This window comes from Akebia trifoliata, chromosome 7 (genome assembly GCF_017979445.1).
Source record: "Akebia trifoliata isolate Shusen 1 chromosome 7, ASM1797944v1, whole genome shotgun sequence".
Lineage (NCBI taxonomy): Eukaryota > Viridiplantae > Streptophyta > Magnoliopsida > Ranunculales > Lardizabalaceae > Akebia > Akebia trifoliata.
Window position 1 is genome coordinate 27,862,021 of NC_141381.1, and position 24,754 is coordinate 27,886,774.

Below are 24,754 nucleotides of genomic sequence, written 5' to 3' on the forward strand. Positions count from 1 at the left end.
TTTATTAAATTTCTTATCAAACCAATCATCTTCAGCCTCTTTCTAAATCCATTTTTCTTCTTCATGTTTGAATAGTGAAAAAATAAAAAAACAAAAAATTGGCAAAAGATAAAATTGTTAGCATATTACATGATTAATTGAGGGATTATCGATTAATTTGTTAATTGATCCAATTAATTCACTAACCCCTAATTTAGAGAATTTTACGAGTTTTTTTTTTACGTCTAACCTCCTCCATTTATATTGGAAGTTTTTATTATTGAATAAATACAGTTAGAATCTTTGTATGCCACATGTTGAGTCATGGATGCCACCATCTTTCGTGCAAACATCCAAACTTGGGCTGTTAGAAGGTCGGTTGTCCTCTTGTGGAGTTTCAAAAAGTGATTACACGTGTCAAAATTATGGCTTGATCATGGATTAGGCCCACCTTGTTCCCCTGCTTTTTTTCTTTTTTCTTTTTTCTTTTTTGTCTTTGCAAACCATTGGATGAAGTTGAGGGAGGGAGGCAGGAAGACACGTGTCAAGATTATGGCCTGGTTGGTTATTTAGTTTCTTAATTTCCTTTTTTTTATTTTAAGAGTCAGGACAATATGACGCTCCTCAGACACGCTTTCCTCACAGAACTGTTGATAATTTGCCTCAAGATACTTGTCAAAAAGATTTGTGATTATGTGTATCTCGAGGAAATGATCTACGATTCTAGGATGGGAACGTGTGTTGGAGGAGGGCCTTAGAAAATCATTACACTTAATTTAATTAGTTCTATGAAATCTGTAATCATATATATTTTGACAATCAATCGTGTAAATTTAAATTACAATATGTTATTCTTTATATAAATATTGTTAATTAATTTATAATAATATCGAATTTAATCTTGTTCAAATCAATTTTATCTAACAAATTGTAATTATTGTGTGGTGTCCAATGAAAGTGGATTCTATTGACATTATTCAGTAGGGTTTTTTTTTCTTTTTACCTGTCCTCTTACTCTATATCATCTAACACAAATTATTTGGTGTAATTATCATATTTGAACTTTTGATTATAAACTCTACAATTTGAAATAGTCCCAAAGTAAAATTTAAATGTTGAGTTGGGATACAAAGAGTAGTGACCGAAAACGGTGTCCTGTTCGTGAAGGAAAATAAGGTGGTCTAAGTGGGAAGTGTTTGTTCTAACAAACACATTGGGTTGTGTGTCATATAGAAAAACGGCTTGATTAGGAGCCCATTACATCCTAAACTCATATTAGAACACACCACGTAGACCCTGTTCATATTCCTATGCCATTGGTTGATTAAAATTAGAAATTGACAAATAGGAGATTTGCAATCAAAAAGATATTTTTGAAGGACTAAAGTCAACTTAGGAATGAAGAAAAAGAAAGAGTAGTCTTTAATCAATTCAGTCCCTTTGATGTTTGAAATGAATTCTTTAACAAATGAGTTTGTGATAATTCTTTAACAAATGAGTTTGTGATAATATGACTCGTAAAGGTGGCATACTTAATTGACTCCATGATGTGACAAGTTTGGGAATCGTAGATTTGTACGTCTCGAGATACAATTTTTTAAGAAATGCAATCATGTATCTCAAGATGTACAGATGAAAGGTTCACGAACCTATCACGTCAAGGAGTCGATTAAGTATGCTACATGGCAAGTCATATTATCAAGACTCTTAACAACTGGGCCATACTATTGCCCTGGACACTTGCGAGAAGGATTAGGGCAGAGCTAGTAAGGAGAAATTGAGGGCAATTGCCCCCAGTCAACTTTTTTGGGCATTTTAGATGCCCTTAAAATTTTACTTAAATTTGAGATACCCCTGCATTTTGGACTATTGATATGCCCCGCTTGACCTTATTGCCTCCACTCCCTCGTCTCCCTTTTATTTTTGCCCCCTCCTCTCCAATTAATTATAAGTTTGGCCCCACTACAAGAAAATCCTGACTCCACCCTTGGGTTCGACGTTTGTTCTTCGTTATTCACAAGGGTGGTCCCCACCAGCTCAAGTTAGACACACTTGTTGAATTTATATTCTCAAAGAGTAATGATTTTCTTACTCCCCCACATGACATACTCAAATTACTGTGGCATATGCTAAAATCAGTATTTTTCCCATGTGGGGACAATTAAAAGTGAAAAATAATAATTGTGAGGGAAATTAAAAGTGCAAAAAAAATGTGTAGGGGCAATAGTGGATGATTTTTTCATCCACCGCTAGAATCTGTCGCAATTACTCACTAATCCATAGACTTTGAAAATTCTTGGGAGGGGGGTTGGGGACAAGTGCCCCCACTATTTTTGTTTTAGGGTACACAATTGCAAATTTTTATGAAGATAGATGTGTATGCTAAGACAAATGCCATGCGGGAGAGTCAAATTATCACGACTCATCTCAAAATTATGGTTGAGAATGAAATGGATGAACTTGCCCTTGAAAGCTTGAAGGAAGATTCCCCTCCTATGCTACAATTACAAAGAACTGAAAATAGCGCTCAAGATGGAATATTCTCTATAAGAATCTAATTAAACACTATGGGCACACACCAAGGACTTAGTCCTCACTTTTTCTTTTGTTCTTTCGTGTGAAAGCTGGAAGGTTCAAGTCAGACTTAAATGAGATTGTGGTCCTCCTTCATGTTTAAGAAAAATATAAGTGAAGACTACTGAATTTTCAATTTTCTAAACCCTGTAGAATGAGTCTACTTTCTACATAAGGTCAGGATTCTGGAGATAATGTTTTTTATTTTTTATTTTTTTTCTCCGATTTATATATAGAAAATAATTTAAGGACTAAGCAGCCAAAATTTTAAAAAACAATTAATCTATTATTTTTAAATTTATATATTTAGGCAGACCAACTCTTAATAAAAAAAAAAAAAAAAAAAAAAACGTCTGGTTAAGGCTGTTAGGAGCCATATTGACCACTAAATATATTAAATTTATCCTTATAAAAATCATAATTCATAACACGTGGTGGGAAAAACGGGAATAAAGAAACTTTGCTTTTGTATACGTGGCAAGGAGAGATGCACGACCATTGAACACGTGTGATCTATGGATGACCAAATCTTTGCCTGCCCCATTTCTGAGGAAGAGAGAATATAATTTCTAGAAACGTGGGATGTTGAACTTTATAATCTGTTTATTTGAATTAGTTTAATTTCGACCATAACTTTAGACATTCGTCTGTAACGGAGCATCTTTAGCATATCCTTCTCATTAAGTTTCTTTTTATGGCTTTTATTCAATACTATTAATAAAGTTGAGTTTCTTTTTATAGCTTTTATTCAATACTATTAATAAAGTGCTACTAAAAGCTAATGGTCATTTTGGACCAGAGGAGGTCAAGCCATCCATAAAGCTAATGTTCATTTTGGACCAGAGGCATCCATATGCTTTGATTGGTCATGATTCAAAGGGGTAGGCAAACAACTGCCAACATTATCTCCAGTGAATGGAAATCAAGTTCTTTGATCGGTAGGTAATTAGATCGGATGGTTGGCCATGGTGGGGCCAATATAAATTTCAAACCACATTAAACATTGTACATGGGAGGGGGACCAAGATAGACAGGTCATTATTAGACTCGCAAAACTTTCATAATCCCCCTCGTCGAAAGCTTGATGGATAATATCTTGAGGATTACTTTTTGAACCTTGTATTGTTTTATTTATATTTTTAATGTATAATTCGATAATATATATATATATATATATATATATATATATATATATATATATATATATATATATATATATATATATATATATATATATATATATATATATATATTTTCGTAATCAATACTAAATCTTATTGGTTTAGTAGGATAATTGAGTGTCACTCGATTTATTATGTGTGCCAAATCATTGTTGGGCTCGTAATGGATTCCTATGATACTCACTGTCTGGGAAAATATCGAATCTGTTTTCATGTCTTCAAACTGATAATATGCATCCATGACATAGGTCTTCTAGTATGATTCTAACATAAATGACGTAAATGACCTATATGAAACTAACACTACAACGGTGCCCTTTCCAGGACTTCTAGAAGGTGCGGGCAGAGGGCAGAGTTGCTCGATGGTACTCTAATTTTAGTTTGCATCAAGTATTGATCAGCTAAAACCAACGTAGTTTTCATAACTAATTTTAATGCTTTCATCTGCATGTATTTGTGAGTGAGATTATTAGATTCTCAGTGATTTACAATTTTCGAGGTTTGGAAAATCTAGCTCAAGGCCGGTGGGATCATGAGTTCAATTCGATAAAAAATGTTCATTAAGCTTCACACTTACCATCTTCCGAGTAAATAATTGTTGGTAGAGGAGAAGGCCTGGAGACTATGATCAACGTAAATCATGAGTTTTTCTTGTCAACGATCTCCCGAGCTCCTTGTGCCAAAGTAAGAAAAGGGATGAGAAGAAATGAAGCTCTAGACAAAGAATCAATTCACTTCTAGAAAACCATGTTGAGCTCACCAACCCGAATGAAAAAGGTATTAATCAATGAGAAAACATCTTAAAATAAACTTCCCACATAATCAATCTGTATGAAAATGAAGTATCCAATAAGAAAGCTTTCCACTTCGTCGATTCATGCAAGAAGTAAAACCATTAAAAAAAAAAAAATTCTAAAAACTTGTTAACACTATATACAAGGGTTATCATATTAATTACAGTGACTTGAAATAACAAAAGAATTGATAATAAATAGAACATTCATGCCAAAAAAAAAAATTGGTAGACCCTCCCATGAGGATGAATTTGTGCCCTTCACAGTTTGATAAATTACTAGATCACAAAAGACCATTTAATGGATAACCTAGATCATGAAGCTCTTACCCAAGAGGTTAACAATGTGAAGATAACTGGTTTTTGGGAGAAAATCAAGGTTACTACTATGCTTCTTGTTGTGCCATCAACAATAAATAAAATATATTCTAATATTTAAATTAGAGAGATTATATTATCACACCAACTTTTACTTAGACTACACTTTTAATATAATAAGTTGTGATAAAATGACGTGGCAAAACATATGCCATTTGTATGCGCTTGACGTGGCAAGGGCACAGAACCAGAGATCTCTTTCCTTGGGATATACTAGAAAAAAGATCAATGGTTGTGTCCCAAAGAAAAAATTCAATAGTTTTGTGCCCTTGCCACATCGGCCTCGTACAGACTACGTATGTTTTGCTGCATTGATTTATCATTAGTCTTATATAATCTATCAACGATAATTGCATACATCTTGGGGTGATTCCAGTATTCTTGACACCATATGCCACAACTATTGTTCTTGACTCCAACTCCATTGTGTGGTTGAGAGAGTCCTAAAAAAGACGTATTTTTCCTATTACATGTATAAGTCCTCCTTCGAAGGTCCACATAGTTAAACTAATAGTCTTGGGGAGAGTTGATCCCATGACCTAGGTTTAAATGCCATTGAACCCACTTTCATCTCTTAACCACTAAACCCTTGTGCGCTTTTAAAAAATGTATTACCTCCTCCTTCGATTACATTGTAAGCTTTCGTTGGTTTTTTTTTTTTTTTTTCTCAGAGTACTCATAGAATCCGATATCCACCAATCACATGAGCCGATGGGTATTAAATGTATCCCTAATTTTCAAAATTACCTTAAAGCAACTCCAACACAAGTCTCTTTTTTCTCTCTATATTAGCATCTTCTCTAATTTTAGAGAAAATACTCCTCGGAGCCAAGTTGAACTCCAACGATCCCCTCTGAATAATTATTCATGTCTCTAATTCGATGTTCACATAATTAAAATATAATAAAATTGTTATTAGGATACAACTGTTGACGTTGTTTGAATGAATTATAATGCTTCGTAATGTTAAGTAATAACTTTGAACAAAGAATGATATTTATGTAAAAAAATTGGGGACACAATTAGTATTTACATGTAATCAACAGTGAAATAGAAACAATGCTGCTCTTCAAATCTAGAGATATGAGTGAGAAATAGAGGGTTTGTCAGAGATATGCAGAGACCGTTTGGAATTATATCTCTAAATATAGAGATATAGAGACAGAAATTATAGAGGAGAAAAATCACTCGATTTTATTGGATAATTTCAGTTACAATCTTATCCCAAACAAATTGGGAAATTTTGAAAGGATACATCAGATTCTTACGTACAAACAAACATGCAATTTGAGATGTTGGAAAATCGGTTGTGGAGTTTAAAAATATCTCTGTGTGCTAAGCTGTTAAGAATTTGAAGTTTTGAACCGAATGCAAAAAATTGAAAAAATTCTCAACGATTTAATTACAGTAATCAAAAATAAAAAATGAAAAATCTTCTATACTTTTCCACTTAGGAATTAGGGTTATTGGCAGTAGTTTCCGTTGTGCAAAACATAGACATGTCTAGGGTTTCCATGGGGAACGCAATTATAGTAATTAAGCTTTGATGGATAAGATTTCACGAAGCGAACTGGAACTCCAAACGGTGCTGATGAGAACTGATGGAAGCATCGGTCAGCCGCCATAGATGGAATTATCGGAGAACTTCGACATCTATTGGTTGCGAAGGAATATTTTGCTGAAGCAGAGGGAGTGACCGATGGAGGAGGAGAGATTTTTTTGATCGACTTTGGAGGGGAAAGAAAAGCTCTGATCTTAAATGGCGACGATGCGGCTTGATTTGCTCGATCGTACTCTTCGATGAGATTGATGAGATCTTCATCAGATGTGATTGAAACCAATGTATCAAGATCTTCGGTGGGAAGTTGACATCTCAGACTAACGGATGATCCACACAAGTCTCCACACTTCAACAAAAGATCTGTATAAAAAATAAAAATAAAAATTCTAAATCTAAAATCCTTCGATGAAGAATGAAAAACGAAATTTCCTAATCTTACAAGAATCGAAATAGATATAGAAATAGAACGAACCTGAAAATAGTATAGATCGATCGACAGCTAGAACTCTGGTCTCACCACCTACGTAACGTAACTTGCCGTCTGGATAACGTGGGAGGATCTTTCCGCCATAGCTACAGAGGAATTTAATGGTAACTTTGGGGCAGAGAGAAGCTCCTCCAACCATGTTTTTTTTTTTAGTTAGGGTTTTGAATACGAGATTCTTCGATTTGAGTTAGAAGAGAGAAATTTACGACTTAGAGGACTAAAGAAAGACCGGAGATGCCTTAAAACCTCTGTTATTTCACTCGGGCCTCAGCCCCATATTTATACTATTTCGTGGGAGAAAAGATAAGTGATTTTTCGCTCACAAAATTTTTCTTTAGTGCTCACAGACTCTCTTGCTCGTTCCGGGTCAAATACACGCCAATTCTATAAACACTGTTCGCGAAAAAAGATGTGAGGAAATAATGAAAAAATATTTCGAAAAAGTTAGAGAACGAGCGGGTCCCTAGAAATTTGGGTGGAATCGTCGGGTCAACACTATGAAATTAAAAAACAACTTGGCACCCCAATTCTTACCTATTAATATATATATATATATATATATACATATAGGGTGGGGTTCCTAGGACCCCCATTACGACTCACATTGCGACATACTGTTTGTCTTATATGGGTGAACAACAACCAGAATTGTTTGTACGAGTGTGTTTTTTATAATGTTTTGTATTGTTGAGATTATAATTTGAGCCAAACCTTTGTAATGCTTGAAAAGTGTGTATCAATCTTTAATTGAGGTGTGATAAAAAATTTTAAGAAATTGAGATATAAAAGTTGGGGTGGTAATAGCAGTTCTAATTAAAATATTACCACAATTTTTATTTGTTATTATTATTTTTTTAATATTGAAATTTTAATAAGAAAGTTATTAAGAATTCTTCTCAAGAGAACTTTTATTAAATACCAACTTTTACTTATAACTCACCAATCTATATGTATACATATCTAACTTCAAAAGGATTAGTGTGTCATAAGTAATTTTGATATGCTAATAGTATCTCTCTTTTTGAACTAGTCCACTTCCCAAGGTGTGGTCTTGCCTATTAATATTTTATTTTAATAAGATAAACTAGTCCAATCAAATTGAGTTCAATCGTTGCGTATGTCTCTAAAAATTGCTTCTAATTTTTATTCTCAACAGAATATGTCTCACTCTAAGTCGATTAGATGCAAAAATACTTTGGTCACATGCAGTTTGTACAAAATGTCCAATATGATCATTTAAAACATTTGTAGTCGATTTCCTAATATTTCCTTGTATTTCTTTTATATAGGGTGCCCAAATCTAACTTCATTTGCCATTGTTCTTGGCTCGTGTAGTTGTAAGAATCCGAAGAACGAAGCATCTTTCCTATTACATGTATGACATCCCCCCACGAAGGTGTCACTTGGTTAAACTAGTAAAAGCATTTTTTCAAATCCCGTCGAACCCACTTTCACCTCTTAACCACTAATTTACAAAATTACCTTAGAGCAACTTCAATGCAAATCTCTACCTTTTGTCTCTATCTTGGTATCTTCTCTGATTTTAGAAAAGATACTCTCTTCCGAATCAAGTAGAACTCCAATGGGTCTCCCCTCAGTCTTCGTGTCTCTAATTCATTGTTCACATAATTGAGAAATAATAAAATTGATATTGACAACCCAACTTTACTTCTTACACCCCAATTTAAATATTTTTTAAAAATAATCAACCATTGAAAATAATTAAAAATTAATTTTAGTAGAAATTAATTTTTTTTATTTGGTTATATATCTATTGATTGATTTTAGAATTTATATGATTCTAATTACTAGGAAACAGCTGTTGAAGTTATTTGAATGAGTTATAAAGCTTTGCAATTTTAAAGTAATAACTTTGAACCAAATATGACATTTATGTAAAAAAGAGAGGACACAATTATTTTTTACATGTGATAGATAGTTAAATATAGACTATCTCTAGTTTTTTTTTTTTTCTTGGTCTTCAAATCTAAAAATATGAATAATGAAATAGAGAGCTTGTCACAGGTATATACAAACTGGTTGGAACTAGGTTCAAGGTCTCTATGTATATATATAATATAGAGACTTGTTTGAGCATTGTGACGAGAAATTTTTTTTGCTAAAAAAAAATTAATGATTTTAATTGGATAAATACATTTAGATTATATTTAATTGCATAGAAAATCAAAATTTACAGATTTCAAAATCCAAAAAAAAAATAGAAAGGATGAAAAAGTTAAATTCATTATTTGATGTTCCTTTGAAAGAAATAAGAGGGAAAAAAAGAAGAAGAAGATGAGGAAGAGGAAGGGGGGAGGATGTAGCGGTGGTGGTGGTGACGTCAACGGAAATAAGTGAGAAAGAAGCGGGGAGGACGTGGTCATGATGGCGAAGGTGAGGGAAGAAGAGAGAGAGAGAGAGAGAGAGTGGCCTACAATGATGACGACAATAGTGACAACGACAACGGTGGTGATGGTGATAGTGATGACGGTGAGGTTGAGTGATGGTGATGGTGGTGGTGGGGATGAAGAAGAAGAAAAAGAAAAAGATAATTTGGGGATAAAAAATTTAGATGAATATTACTTTTTCACCCATATGGGTAAGAAAGTGAAATCTATATTTTTGTAGACATTTTGATTGGGGTAAAAAATGAATTTTTATAGACATATACAATTAAACACATGAAAAATGTCATTTTTCATAAAAAAAATGATTTTTCACCTTATTTTGCATGTACAATCAAACATACCTTTAGGTATGAATACATGAAAAATACTATGACAAATGATTAACATGTGTATTGAAAATTATTAAAAAATACAAACTCCTAATCATTCAGAAATTTTCTCCTTGCTTTTTTCTTGTACACATGACCATTGGTTCATCATCTTTGGAGTTTCAATAAAGTGTGCTAACAGATGTCAAGATTATGGACTAAGTCCAACTTGGTCCTCATAAGTTTCAGACTCAGAATCCAAACGAATATGTTGTTAAGAAATTTCTGTGCTAACCTATTAAAGAATTTGAAGTTTTGAACAGAATACAACAAAGTAAAAAAATTCTCAACGATTTAATTACAGTAATAAAAAAATATTTTTGGCCTGTACTTTTCCCCCTTCATCTGCTCCTCAGAACTATTGATCTTAATTTAGGAATTAGGGTTATTGGCAGAAGTTTCCGTTGTGCAAAACATAGACATGTCTAGGGTTTCCATGGGGAATGCAATTATAGTAATTAAGCTTTGATCGATCAGATTTCACGAAGCGAACTGGAGCTCCAAACGGTGCTGATGAGAACTTATGGAAACATCGATCAGCCGCCATAGATGGAATTATCGGAGAACTTCGACATCTAGTGGTTGCGAAGGAATATTTTGCTGAAGCAGAGGGAGTGACCGATGGAGGAGGAGAGATTTTTTTGATCGATTTCGGAGGCGAAAGAAGAGCTCTGATCTTAAATGGCGTCGATGCGGCTTTATTTACTCGATCGTACTCTTCGATGAGATTGATGAGATCTTCATCAGATGTGATTGAAACCAATGTATCAAGATCTTCGGTGGGAAGTTGACATCTCAGACTAACGGATGATCCACACAAGTCTCCACACTTCAACAAAAGATCTGTAAATTAAAAAAAAAAAAAAAAATCTCAATTTAAAATACTTCGATGAAGAATCAAAAACGAAATTTCCTAATCTTAAAAGAATCGAAATAGATATAAAACTAGAAATATAACAAACCTGAAAATAGTATAGATCGATCGACAGCTAGAACTCTGGTCTCACCACCTACGTAACGTAACTTGCCGTCTGGATAACGTGGGAGGATCTTTCCGCCATAGCTACAGAGGAATTTAATGGTAACTTTGGGGCAGAGAGAAGCTCCTCCAACCATGTTTTTTTTATAGTTAGGGTTTTGAATACGAGATTCTTCGACTTGAGTTAGAAGATAGAAATTTACGACTTAGAGGCTTAAGAAAGACCGAAGATGCCTTAAAGCCTCTGTTATTTCACTCGGGCCTCAGCCCCATATTTATACAATTTCGTGGGAGAAAAAATAAGTGATTTTTCGCTCACAAAATTTTTCTTTAGTGCTCACAGACTCTCTTGCTCGTTCCAGGTCAAATGCACGCGAATTCACTGTTAGCAAAAAAAAATATGTGAGGAAATAATGAAAAAATATTTCGAAAAAGTTAGAGAACGAGCGGGTCCCCTAGAAATTTGGGTGGAATCGTCGGGTTAAGACTATGAAATTAAAAAAGAACTTGGCACTCCAATTCTTACTTTTATATATATATATATATATATATATACTCGCGTTTCGTCTACACTTATATCTCTACAATGTGTACGGTTCGTTGGATTAAAAGAATATCCACGATCGAGATTGATTATAAATTTACAATTATTTTTTACAAAGTAAAATTTCAAAAATTACTATTACCTCCCCGTAATTAAATCAACTCTTTCTCTTCCTCTTTTTCGTTTCTCTGCCGAAGGGAGACTTCAACAGAGACTAGTGTCGTTCACGACTATAGTTCTGTAAGTCGGGTCTCGTTGCGAAGTGTATGTGTTTGACTTTGGGGCAATTGACATGATTTTATAAAACTCAACTAGCTGTCCAAAGAGTTAAAATGTAGATAATCGTAAAACCCACTTGTCTAAGAAAGATTCACTGCTGTGTAAGTTGAATTATAATGAGTGTCTATTTGTTTGCCTCTATTGGATTTGTTAATTTATTTGAATTTTTTAATATTTCGGAAGATACTTCAACCTTAAGCCAATTGGATACTTTTTTGTGGGATTTTTTTGGAAATTTCAAATTAAAGTAAATTCCTACAAATTCATTTGTCTATCCTGTTTAGTCCCTATTTAAGAAGAGGGGATTGGTTTGATCTCATTTGTTCATCGTGCCATTGGGGCAGGTACAAGACATGGGTTTCATTATATTCTGAAAACTATTTATTTGTCCTAGACCTTTTTCACAGTCGCTATAATAACTGATGAAGGAATGAAATTCATTTTAAAAAAAGTCGTCTCTTCATTGGGAATGAAGTCTTATGATTTCTTCTTGTATTTCTTCCTTCATAGTCTGTCCAAATTTGATTAATTTTTCCAACAATAGCTATTGGTTTCGAAAAGAGAAATCAAACCAATATTACTGTCTTGGTATCTTGTATAAAGCCGGATCTATGGAATTCTGATTGTTGCTTGTGTGCTTCAAACAACGCTTGTCTCTATTGAAGTATCCCTCCAACAGAAAAACGAAGAAGAGGAAGAGAAAGAATTGATTTAATTTTGGGGAGGTAAAAGTAATATTTGAAATTTTATTTGGTAAGAAATAATTATAAATTTATAATCGATCTCGATTGTGGATGTTCTGTTAATCCAATGGACCGTACGCGTTGTAGAAATATAAGTGGATATAAGTGTACACAAAATGCAACCAATATATATATATATATATATATATATAGGGTCGGGTTCCGTAGACACATATTGCGACTCACATTGCGATACACCATTTTGTCTTATATGGGCAAAAATGTTTGGAATGGGCTGATTTTTTGTGAGGATGATCTCTATGGTGAGGAGATCATCCTTGCCAAAAATCACCTCATTATGAAACTTCTAGCCCCATGTTTACAAGTTGAAAAATTTTAGACTGTCCAATTTTTGTAAATCAATTTTGATGGGGTTAGAAGTTTTGGAATGTGATGATTTTTTGTCAGGATGATCCCCTCATCACAGAGATCATCCTCACAAAAAATCAGCCCATTCCTAACATTTTTGCTCATATAAGACAAACGGTGTGTTGTAATGTGAGTCGTAATAGGGGTTGTAATAACGCCATCCATATATATATGGGAAATGTTCAGCACCCTAAGTTTTACCACACACTTTAACAAATGTTTTTTGTCCTACATGGGTTAGAAGTTTTGGAATGGGCTGATTTTTGGTGAGGATGATCTCTATGATTAGAAGATCATCCTCCCCAAAAATCAGCCTATTCCGAAATGTTTAGCCCCATGTTTACAAGTTGAAAAATCGTGGACCGTCCAATTTTTGTAAATCATTTTGATGGGGTTAGAAGTTTTGGAATGTGATGATTTTTTGTCAGGATGATCCCCTCATCACAGAGATCATCCTCACAAAAAATCAGCCAATTCCTAACATTTTTGCTCATATAAGACAAACGGTGTGTTGTAATGTGAGTCGTAATAGGGGTTGTAATAACGCCATCCATATATATATATATATATATATATAAATATAAATCAGGATTTGTGTATACATATATCTACAACGTGTTTTGTCTTATGTAGGCTAAAAGTTTTGGATTGAACTGTTTTTTGGTGAGGATAATCTCTATGACAAGGAGATCATCCTCACCAAAAATCAGCTAATTCTAAAACTTCTAACCCCGTATTTATAAGTTGAAGAATTGTGGACCGTACATTTTTGTAAACCACTTTTGATGAGGTTAAAAATTCCAGATTAAGCTGATTTTTGGTGAGGATGATCTCCTCATCATAAAGATCATCCTCACCACAAAAAAAAAATCAGCTCAATCCAAAATTCTTAACGCATATAGGACAGAACATGTTTTATTTACTTACCCCAATTTACCAGTAAGGGTTGAAGCTATTGCAATACGAGTAGATGATGTGTGGCCCCACAAGATACTTTTATGAATAATGTTGAAGTGACCTCATTTCTCACTTTTCTCATGTGAAAGTGTGTCAAAATCCTAAAGAGTCGTGCGGGGTGACACAAACAGAAACAGCAGTGACAAAATGATGTGGTGTCGTGCACATCATCATAGATGTTTTTTCGCAAGATACAAGTAGAAAACATCTATGATTATATGTGTGCGACCACATCATTTTTGTCACCCTTGTGTATCTATTTCTGTCATTCCAGCACTTTTCAATCCTAAATGCTTTTCATCAAGATACAACTTAAAAAAATGAGGTCAATCTTGATGCCACTTTAGCACGGCTCTATCTTTATATATATAAAATTTTGGGATAATAAAAAAAAGGTCAATGATTGGAAAGACCAATTTTTTGAAAATTTGTACAAGTCCCCTATAAAAAAAAAATTATAGTACCCATCATAGAGATCATCCTCACAAAAAATCAGCTCAATCCAAAGCCTTTAACCCATATTTTGAAAAATGTTTGGCACCAAATTTGGCAAACTTTATGGCTGCTGAACCGTCCCCATATATATATATATATAGAGAGAGAGAGAGACTTGTCTGAGTATTCTGACGAGAAAAAAAAATTTGCTAAAAAAATCAGTGATTTTAATTGGATAAATACACTTGGAGTATGTTTAATTACATGAAAAATCAAAATTCATGGATTTCAAAATCCATGACAAAATGGAAATGATAGAAAAGTTAAATACATTATTTGATGTTCATTTAAAAGAAATAAGAGGGAAAAGAAGAAGAATATGAGAAAGAGAGAGGGGAGAGGATGTGACAGTGGTGGTGGCGACGTCAACGGAGGTAAGTGAGGAAGAAGAGATGAGGACGTGGTGGCGGTGGCGGTGGCGGTGACGGTGACGGGTAACGGTGGATGTGAAGGGAGAAAAGAGAGATAGAAAAAAAGAAGATGGTCAGTAATGGTGATAGCGATAGTGACGACGATGATGGTGATGATGGTGACGGCGACGACAACGACAATAAAATTGAGTGATGATGGAGAAGAAGAAGATATTTTGAGGATGAATAATTTAGATGAACGTCACTTATCCACCTATTTGATTAACATGACTACCTTAGTAAGATAGATGTTAAAACTTACTAAAAATTATTAGACCTACATGAATGATCAAATTGCAAATCCAATTGTAAAACTCTTTCCTTGATAACATAGTAAGATTTTGATCCTTAGTTAAAAGGTTGTTTTACTCAAATAGAATACCACGTGTATTGAAAATTACAGACCCCTGACCGTTCAGAAAATTTTTCTTTAACAGCCAATAACGCTTGTTTTTTCTGATACACATGCCATCATTCCATTGGTTCATCAGCTTAGAAAAGAAATTTCTTAACAGCAAATACGTACTCCACTTTCTTACGTGCAAACATGCAATTCGGGATGTAAGAAAGCCGATTGCCCTCTCTTGGAGTTTCAATAAAGTGTGCTCACACGTGTCAAGATTATGGCCTGATAATGGACTCTAAGTCCAACTTGTCCCCTTTAAGTTTTAGACTCAGAATCCAAACGAATATGCTGTCAAGAAATTTCTGTGATAAGCTATTAAAGATTTTGAAGTTTTGAGCAGAATTCAACAAATTAAAAATATTCTCAACGATTTAATTACAGTAATAAAAAAAATCTTTTTGTCCTGTACTTTTCCCCCTTCATTTGTTCCTCAGAACTATTGATCTTAAATTAGGAATTAGGGTTATTGGCAGTAGTTCCTGTTGTGCAAAACAAAGACATGTCTAGGGTTTCCATGAGGAACGCAATTATAGTAATTAAGCTTTGATCGATCGGATTTCACGAAGCGAACTGGCACTCGAAACGGTGCTGATGAGAACTGATGGAAGCTTCGATCAGCAGCCATAGATGGAAGTGTGGAAGAAGTTCGACATCTATTGATTGCGAAGGAATATTTTTCCGAAGCAGAACCAACGACAGAGGGAGTGACCGATGGAGGAGGAGATATTTTTTTGACCGATTTTGGGGGCGAAAGAAAAGCTCTGATTTTTAATGGTGTCGATTTCGCTTGGTTGGCTCCATCGTACTCTTCGATTAGATTAACGAGATCCTCATCAGATGTGATCGAAATCAAGGCGTCAAGATCTTCGGTGGGAAATTGACATCTCAGAACAACGGATGATCCACACAATTCTCCACACTTCAACAAAAGATCTGTAAAAAAATAAAATTTAAAAATCTCAATCTAAAATCCTTCGATGAAGAATCAAAAACGAAATTTCCTAATCTTACAAGAATCGAAATCGAAATAGAACGAACCTGAAAATAGGATAGATCGATCGACAGCTAGAACTCTGGTCTCACCACCTACGTAGCGTAGCTTGCCGTCTGGATAACGAGGGAGGATCTTTCCACCATAGCTACAGAGGAATTTAATGGTGGTATTGCTGTTGTGGCTTTTGATGGAGACACTTGTGTAGTCGAGAGAAGATCCAACCATGTTTCTTTAGTTAGGTTTTGGATACAAGAGCGACTTGAGTTGGAGCTTGAAAGATTTACAACTTGAGATGCTCGTGTGTTGCTCCTCTTCTAGTTCTACCCAACTCATATTTATAGCATTTCGTCGGAGAGATTTTTCGCTCACAAAATTTGTCTGACAGTGCTCACAGAATCTCTACCGCGTGCTCGCCTAACAAGAGTAATCTGGCAGTCGATTGAGTATGCCACCTGGCGAGTCAAATTATTACGACTCTTTTATTTATGAATTTGGGGTCAACAGCACTCTTTGGAGGGTAAAATTAAAAACAGAGCAGTTATTGGCATCCGAATTTTTACTTATTACATCCTAATTAAAAATAAATACAGGTTGAGAATAAGTAAAAATGACCCACTCCACAACAAATATCTGTTATATTCTTACCCCACTTCACAAAGAAGTGTTGAATCCACTGAAATACGTGTCGATGATACGTTGCCCCCACAAGATATTTCTTTAAAAGACTTCTTTGACAGTTGTACTGACTGAGTGACATGTGGATTGGGATCCACAGTGTCTAGGTGGTGTCCTTTGGTAGGAGTTTAAAATACATCACGCGCTTTTTACATGGCCCAAAAATGTCACGTAGACACTTATATTGTTATAGTAGAGGGAAGTGGTGGCAATCTTAACACGACCTGCAAACACCACTGAAAAATGTCATGAAATTCTTGAGTTTGGGTAAAGTCCAATTGGATTTAGATTATAATAATATTGACCCTTCTAACAAAATTATGAAATAGATCATCAATTCGTTTTGAAATATTTAATTATTCTATAATGATTATGCCATTTTAAATCATGGAATATAAGATATATATCAAATATCAATAATTGTTTAAGGATTTTTTAAATTATCTATTTTTTACTATAATTTTATAGAACTTTTTCATATAATATTTTTTTTCAAATTTTATAAAATATATAAGTATTTTAGGATATTTTTCAAATAATTAATGACTAAGCTTTTAATTTTAGAAAGATAAAAACACATTCTTTACTAAGTTATTTATTTATATATATTTTTAATCTGATTTTTTCATTAAAATCTAGAGGTTTGTAGTGTTCGATTCCCAACATGGTGATCCATGTAGGTAATGAAACTTAATTTATGTTAATAGATATTGGTTCATGGTCTTGTGACTTTTTTTTTTTAATAATGATATTTTTTTGTTTTGATGATGGAAATGGAATTTATTTTTTTTATAAAATTTGTTACATGGGTGAGACCAAGTTACCTATTTGATAAATTTGTTGGGTTTATTAAATGGGTCTAGTTTGGATTTGGTACATTTTCCTAATACCCTCAATACGACACGACCCATTACCACCCCTAGGAATGGGGCATTGTTCTGGATCAACTTTATTTTTATATAGAAAAATACTTCCTGATTAACTTGGTAAGATTTTAAATCTTATTGAGGGTAGTTGAACACAAATGGATTACCAGATTGATAATCCATCACCACAACCCTCTAAATTTTATGAAAAAACCCAGTAAAAAAAAAAAAGATCTTTTTGAGGCTTGATCCAAAGTTTTTTAAAATGGACTATTATTGAAATCTCAAATTAAAAAAATTAAATTTAATGGTGAAAATTAACATTTTTTTAAGTTTTAAAAAAAAAAAAAAAAAATTAATAGAATTTTATCATCAACATCCATGTGGCATTGGATCATGTTTTAAGATGTCACAAGGTGAACTCAACAACTCTTAAAAGATTTCAAATCTAACTAAGTCAATAAGGCTAGACTTACTCTTTTATATTGAAAATCTTAGGAAAGAAAAACTTTTTTCACAATTTCACAAACTTTTATAAACTTCAACCAATTGTAATTTTAAAGTTCATCAGATACAAGTCAACTTAGCTCAGCAATTTTGATTATTTTTAAATAAAGATTATGTGGTCAAAATGGCATGAGACAAATTGTTAGGATTTGTGCTAAATTAGTCTTCTCCACTTCTTTACACTGAGAGTTTGAGTTGCAAGAAGCCAATAAATCGTCTTTTGTCTTTTTAAAGATTTTTATTCTAAATCCTTTTCTTTTATTATAAAAAATCGATTTTCTAAAATTCTATTATTATTTATAAATTTTTTTAAGTTCACCTTCATACTGTTAGTTTGACACCCACAAGTAAAATTCTCTCAGGCCACCCCTGAAGTTTGGGGCGCCAATAATAATGCTCCTTCTCTCTCTCTCTCTCTCTCACTAGATTTCTGCTTTTTGGGTTTAAGATTTTACATGAGCCTAATCATAATTGTAAACAACAATTGAAATTGTTTGAACAAGTCTCATAATTTGAGCCAAACCTTTGTGATGCTTGAAGAGTGTGTTCTAATCTTTAATTGGGGTGTGATAATAATAATAATGTATAGGCCATAATAACAAAGTTCAGATTCGATAATTATTTGGTGAGGGTATATAATTTGGTTAATTTAGAAATGTTTCGTAAAAAGATTCGAGATAATTCAAAATATTTTATTGAATTTCTTATCAAAATCTATCATCTTCAATCTCTTTCTAAATCTATTATTCTTCTTGATGTTTGAATGATGTTGAAAAAACTAAAATTTTGGAGGCAAAGGGTAAAATTGTAATCATATTACATGATTAATTGAGGGATCGTCGATTAATTTGTTACTTTGTCAAATTATTTGACTAACCCCTAATTTAGAGCATTTTACGAATTTTTAAAAAATTTGAAGAGTTTTGTGACTATGGTATAACATCCTTCCTTCACCTTCATTCATATTGTAAACTTTTATTATTGGATAAATACGGTTAGAATCTTATCCCAAATCTTTATATGCCACATGTTGAGTCATGGATGCCACCATCTTTCATGCAAACATCCAACTTGGGCTGTTAGAAGGTCGTTTGTCCTCTTGTAGGGTTTCGAAAAAGACTTACATTGCTGCATTTTGTGTCTTTGAAAACCATATGGTGTAGAGGGAGGGAGGGAGGGAGGGAGGACCATCATCTTGTGGGTTGTTATTTTGTATCTTAATTTCCTCGTTTTATTTTAATTAATTCTATGAAATCTATAATCATATATATTCCGACTTACAATCAAGCATGTAAACTAAAATTATAATATGTTATTTTTTATATAAAAATTGTTAATAAATTCCTAATATTATTAAAATTAATCTTGTTAAAATCATCTTTATCTATCAAATTATAATTATAGTGTAATTTCCCATGAAAGTGGATTCTATTGAAATTATTTAGGCTTTTTTCTTTACCTATTCTCTTAATTTATATTGTCAAATAAAAATTATTTGATGAGTATTTAGTTATAATATTTGACTTTTTGATGTAAACTCTACTATTTGAAATAGTCTAAAAGTATATTTTAAATATTGGAGTCAAGATGTAAAGAGTAGCAATCCAGAACGATATCCCATTCCCATAGGAAAATAAGGTGTCTACGTGAGACGTGTTTGTGCCATATAGAAAAATGGCTTGATTAGGAGTTTGATGTCTTAAACTCTTATCAGAACACGACACATGACACGTAGACACCGTTCCTATTTGATTAAAATTAGAAATTGACAAATTGGAGGTTTGCAAGCAAATAAGATATTTTGCATAGACTAAGTCAACTTAGGAATGAGGAAAAAGAAAGAATAGACTTTGGTCAATTCAGTCGCCTTTGATGTTTTAAGGCCATACTATTGCACTGTACACTTGCGAGAAGGGTTGGGTTCGCGTTTGGTTCTCTGTTATTCAGTTATATACAAGGGTGGTGGTCCCCATCAGTTCACGTTAACTACACTTGTTGACTTTATTTATATTCTCACAATTCTGTTTGGATGAACTTGTCCTTGAAGCTTGGTGGAAGATTCCCCTCCTATGGTGTACTGTTTATTACAAAGGATTGAATGGTGACCTGGATGGAATATTCTCTATAAGAATCTAAACATTATGGGCCCACCCCACCCCACCAATGACTCATTCCGCTCTCTTTCTTTTGCGCCTTCGTGTGAAAGCTGGAAGGTTCAAGCCAAGACTTAAATGAGATTGTGGCGTCCTTCATGTTTAAGAAGAATATAAGTGAAGACTAGTTTGGGCGTTGACAGCTGATGCATTCAAGATTACAGAATTTTCAATTTTCTTAACCCTTTCGAATGAGTCCACTTTCTACATTTATATATATATATATATATATATGGGTCCCGTTCGGCACCTAAGTTTTACCACACACTTTAACAAACGCGTTTTGTCCTACATGGGTTAGAAGTTTCGGAATGGGCTGATTTTTGGTGAGGATGATCTCTATGGTGAGGAGATCATCCTCACCAAAATCAGCTCATTCCAAAACTTCTAACCCCATCAAAAATAATTTACAAAAAATGGACGGTCCACGATTTTTCAACTTGTAAACATGGGGCTAAACATTTCGGAATGGGCTGATTTTTGGGGAGGATGATCTTCTAATCATAGAGATCATCCTCACCAAAAATCAGCCCATTCCAAACTTCTAACCCATGTAAGACAAAAAACGTTTGTTAAAGTGTGTGATAAAACTTAGGGTGCTGAACATTTCCCTATATATATATATATATAGAATTGGATTTCATAGACACATAAAGCTACAACATTTTTGTCTTATATGGTTAAAATGGTTCGGAATTGACTGATTTTTTGTGAAGATGATCTCTGTGGTGAGGGGATCATCGTTGCAAAAAATCATTCAAATCCAAAACTTCTAACCCCATCAAAAGTGATTTACAAAAATAGGACAGTCTACAAATTTTCAACTTGTAAACATGGGGTTAGAAGTTTCATAATGAACTGATTTTTGGCAAGAATGATCTCCTCACCATAGAGATTATCCTTACAAAAAATCAGCCCATTCCAAACATTTTTGTCCATATAAGACAAAACACGTTGTAGCTTTATGAGTAGTTTTATGTGTATACGGATCCTAATATATATATGGATTAGGATCCGTATACACATAAAACTACTCATAAAGCTACAACGTGTTTTGTCTTACATGGGCAAAAATGTTTGTGAGGATGATCTCTATGGTGAGGAGATCATCATTGCCAAAAATCAGCCTATTATGAAACTTTTAACCCCATGTTTACAAGTTGAAAAATTTTAGACCGTCCAACTTTTGTAAATCACTTTTGATGGGGTTAAAAGTTTTGGAATGTGATGATTTTTAGTAAGGATGATCCCCTCACCATAGAGATCATCCTCGCAAAAAATCAGAATATTTTTAATCATATAAGACAAAAACGTTGTAGCTTTATGTGTCTAGGGAATCCGACCATTAATATATATAGGGTCCCATTCAGCACCAAACATTTTGGCCAACATTTTAGCCAATCATTTTTATCCTACATGGGTTAGAAGTTTTGGAATGGGCTGATTTTTGGTGAGGATGATCTTTACGGTGAGTATATCATCATCACCAAAAATCAGCTCATTCCAAAACTTCTAGCCCCATGTTTACAAGTTGAAAAATCGTGGATCGTCCATTTTTTGTAAATCATTTTTGATGGGGTTAGAAGTTTTGGAATTGGCTGATTTTTGGTGATGATGATCTCCTCACCGTAGAGATCATCCTCACTAAAAATCAGCCAATTCTAAAACTTCTAACCAATGTTTTGAAAAATGTTTTGCCAAAATGTTTGGTGCCAAACATTTTCATATATATATATATATGGGGCGGTTCAAGGGACATATGTAAAAACAATGGTTTTTCAAAATATGAGTTAGAAGTTTTGAATTGAGCTGATTTTTTGCGAGGATGGTCACAATGATGAGAAGATCATCCTCACAAAAAATCAGCTCAATCTAAAATTTCTAAATCCATCAAAAGTGATTTACAAATTATTGACAAAAATTGGTAAAAAATCGACGATCTACATTCTAAATCACTTTTAATGGGGTTAGAGGTTTCAGAGTGGACTGATTTTTTTTTTTTTTTGGATGATCTTCCCATCATAGAGATCATCCTCACAAAAAATCAGTTCAATCCAAAACCTCTAACTCATATTTTGAAAATTTATTAATGTTACATTGTTTTTACATATGTTTTTTTATATATCCCTTGATCTTGACCCATATATATATATTATTTATATATAAAAAATAATCTATGGACATAATGTACTAAGGAGCCAAATTTTTTTTTTAAACAAATAATCTATTATTTTTTAAATTTATATATTTAGGCAGACCGAGTCTTATAGTAAGAAAATGTTTTGTTAAGGCTTTTAGCCGCCATATTAAAAAAAATTGACCACTAAATATATTAAATTGAGCTTTATAAAAATGTTTTGAACCTTGTATCCGTGGCAAGGAGAGATGCACGACCATTGAACATGTGTAATCTATGTCTGACCAAATCTTTACCTGCCCCCATTTCTGAAGAAGAGAGAATATAATTTTTAGAAACGTGGGATGTTGAAATATATATTCTGTTTATTTGAATTAATTTAATTTCGACCATAACTTTAGACATTCGTTAGTATATCCTTTTCATTAAGTTTCCTTTTATAGCTTTTGTTCAAGGCCATTAATAAAGTGCTACTAAAAGCTAATGTTCATTTTGGACCAGTGGAGGTCAAACCATCCATACGCTTTGATTGGTGATGAATGGTAATCAAGTTCTTTGATCAGAATTAGGTAATTAGATCGTATGGTTGGTCATAGTGGGGCCAATATCAATTTCAAACCACATTATTTCGCAATCCCTCTCTTTGAAAGCTTGATGAATGATGTCTTGAGGAATACCTTTTGAACCTTGTATTGTTTTATTGATATTTTTAATGTATAATTCCATCAGATATATTTATTTATTTTAATTAGAAATTTGAATTTCATAACTTGAAATTTGAAAATATGCGACAATTAGCCTATTTTTCGTGTTTTACTTCTTGCACGAATTGACGAAGTGGAAAGCTTTCTTATTGGACACTTCATTTTCATATGGATCGATACAAAAGTATCGAAAATAAATAGTGAAAAGACTTTCAAAACAACTAAAGTTTTAGAGACAGAAGAGTTTGAAATGAACTCATTAATCAGATGCATTGATCTTGGATAGATTACTTTTAAATAGAGAATGGTAACTATCTAACTACTTGATCTAGTCATAAAAATGATTCAGTACATCTCAGTGTATCATAAAGTGTGAAAAACTCACAAACCCAACCACCAATGTTTTTTTTTTTAAATCTTCGCAATCAAATGAATGATTGGGCATACAATCACACGAGTATTCGATGTGTTCTAATGGGTCTATGAATCAATCTGGACTATAGGAGTAGACCTAAATAGGAAAAATGGGCTTTAGAATTTTAAGCCCATAATAATTATTAAAAAACAAAAGATTTTTTGGACTGTAGACATAATGACAGGATCAGACTTTGATTAACCCCAAGGGGTTGGCCTAGTGGCAAGCTGAGCCTTGATAAACTCCTTAGGAAGGATAGGTCAAGTGTTCGAAACCCATAAAGCTATGAATTTTTTGGGTCCACCCTCCAGGGTCCAATTGACTCTCGACTCAACCAGTTGCATGTAGGACTTTTCGAAGGGGCGATGCATGTGACTGTGGGATTAGTCTCACCTGAATGCAGGGGCTTAATTACACATCATATGATAGGGTTAGGCTTGGAGTACGGCTTAAGAAGGAATTGTGAGTCCAAAAGCTAATGTATTTTTAACCAACAAAAGGGATCATCTTCAACATAATGACGGAACAAAAGAAAAGAAAGATTTGGGAAAACCCTATATCTACGTGAATTCAAAAAAAAAAAATCTTCGGCTAAAGCAATGGTAACGGAATCGGCAATGACAACCACAAAAACTTTGGTGAATGAAACTTCAGATATGATTGTGCAAAATTAATTATCAAAGCAATGCTGAAAAAACAGTAGAGAAAATCAAGGAGTATTTGACAAAAGGTTGAAGATTAGAGCATTTAGATCATTTATGTTAGTTTCTTACAGAAGACCTAGGTCAAGGGGGCATATCATACCTCTGATATTGACCAATGCGTGGCGGGGCATGTCTAAATCACCCTATAATTAACTTAGATTTATGAAAAATGACTTGTAAGAGTTAGGATCTGGCTACTCATTAGAAAACACAAAATCCCAATCGTGACAAGAAGAAATCTAATAGTTGGGTTTTATCGTCAAGATTAGTATTAATGGGATACGTATTATTAAAATATGCATAAATCCTAATCGTTGGATTCTGCATTTTGTCAAACTTGCATTCACTCTTGTGTGGTGTAATAAGGGGAAGAAGCTAGACACTTTACATTTACTGTGTTAACCAAGTTCCTTTGGAGACAGAAAATGAGTTTGATTCGAGCTTTTCTCTGATGACTATATTGTTTGTAGCATTGCTTAATTGAGCGCAAACCTTTTCTAGTTATGCCAATTTAAAAAAAACTAAAAAAATATCCTAGTAATAAATTAAATTCTATTGCAACAAAAAAAAAAAAAAAAAAAATCTAAATACTGGTCTTCAATAACTTTATCTGCTTAAAATACTAAATGCTACATAATTGAATTAATTCAACATTTTTTTCATTTATTACTATTTTATATTTTGATTT

General features: G+C 33.4%; 3 protein-coding genes across 3 annotated transcripts; all 3 read right to left on the reverse strand.

Annotated features, from left to right (window-relative positions):
• Positions 1-6,278: 6,278 nt before the first annotated feature.
• Positions 6,279-7,218, reverse strand: LOC147398740 (RAF-like serine/threonine-protein kinase PRAF). The gene is made up of 2 exons (XM_086448995.1): positions 6,939-7,218; positions 6,279-6,826 (listed from the first exon to the last, which is right to left on the reverse strand). Exons 1-2 carry the CDS (start codon positions 7,090-7,092, stop codon positions 6,369-6,371), a joined length of 612 nt encoding a protein of 203 aa, XP_086305121.1. The 5' UTR covers positions 7,093-7,218; the 3' UTR covers positions 6,279-6,368.
• Positions 7,219-9,812: 2,594 nt separating this feature from the next.
• Positions 9,813-10,939, reverse strand: LOC147398741 (protein PAL OF QUIRKY-like). Its single transcript, XM_086448996.1, has 2 exons — positions 10,692-10,939; positions 9,813-10,572 (listed from the first exon to the last, which is right to left on the reverse strand). The coding sequence occupies exons 1-2, from the start codon at positions 10,843-10,845 to the stop codon at positions 10,115-10,117; spliced, it is 612 nt and encodes a 203-aa protein (XP_086305122.1). The 5' UTR covers positions 10,846-10,939; the 3' UTR covers positions 9,813-10,114.
• A 4,302-nt stretch (positions 10,940-15,241) lies between these two features.
• On the reverse strand, positions 15,242-16,219 carry LOC147398742 (RAF-like serine/threonine-protein kinase 20). Its single transcript, XM_086448026.1, has 2 exons — positions 15,950-16,219; positions 15,242-15,844 (listed from the first exon to the last, which is right to left on the reverse strand). Exons 1-2 carry the CDS (start codon positions 16,128-16,130, stop codon positions 15,375-15,377), a joined length of 651 nt encoding a protein of 216 aa, XP_086304152.1. The 5' UTR covers positions 16,131-16,219; the 3' UTR covers positions 15,242-15,374.
• Between the last annotated feature and the right edge of the window lie 8,535 nt (positions 16,220-24,754).

Excerpts from the sequence above, each read along its gene's own strand:
- LOC147398740 (XM_086448995.1), bottom strand. The coding sequence starts at position 7,092 with ATGGTTGGAGGAGCTTCTCTCTGCCCCAAAGTTACCATTAAATTCCTC. Across the intron at positions 6,827-6,938 it reads TCGATCTATACTATTTTCAG|ATCTTTTGTTGAAGTGTGGA; the intron begins GTTCGTTCTATT and ends TTTTTTATACAG.
- LOC147398741 (XM_086448996.1), bottom strand. The coding sequence starts at position 10,845 with ATGGTTGGAGGAGCTTCTCTCTGCCCCAAAGTTACCATTAAATTCCTC. Across the intron at positions 10,573-10,691 it reads TCGATCTATACTATTTTCAG|ATCTTTTGTTGAAGTGTGGA; the intron begins GTTTGTTATATT and ends TTTAATTTACAG.
- LOC147398742 (XM_086448026.1), bottom strand. The coding sequence starts at position 16,130 with ATGGTTGGATCTTCTCTCGACTACACAAGTGTCTCCATCAAAAGCCAC. Across the intron at positions 15,845-15,949 it reads TCGATCTATCCTATTTTCAG|ATCTTTTGTTGAAGTGTGGA; the intron begins GTTCGTTCTATT and ends ATTTTTTTACAG.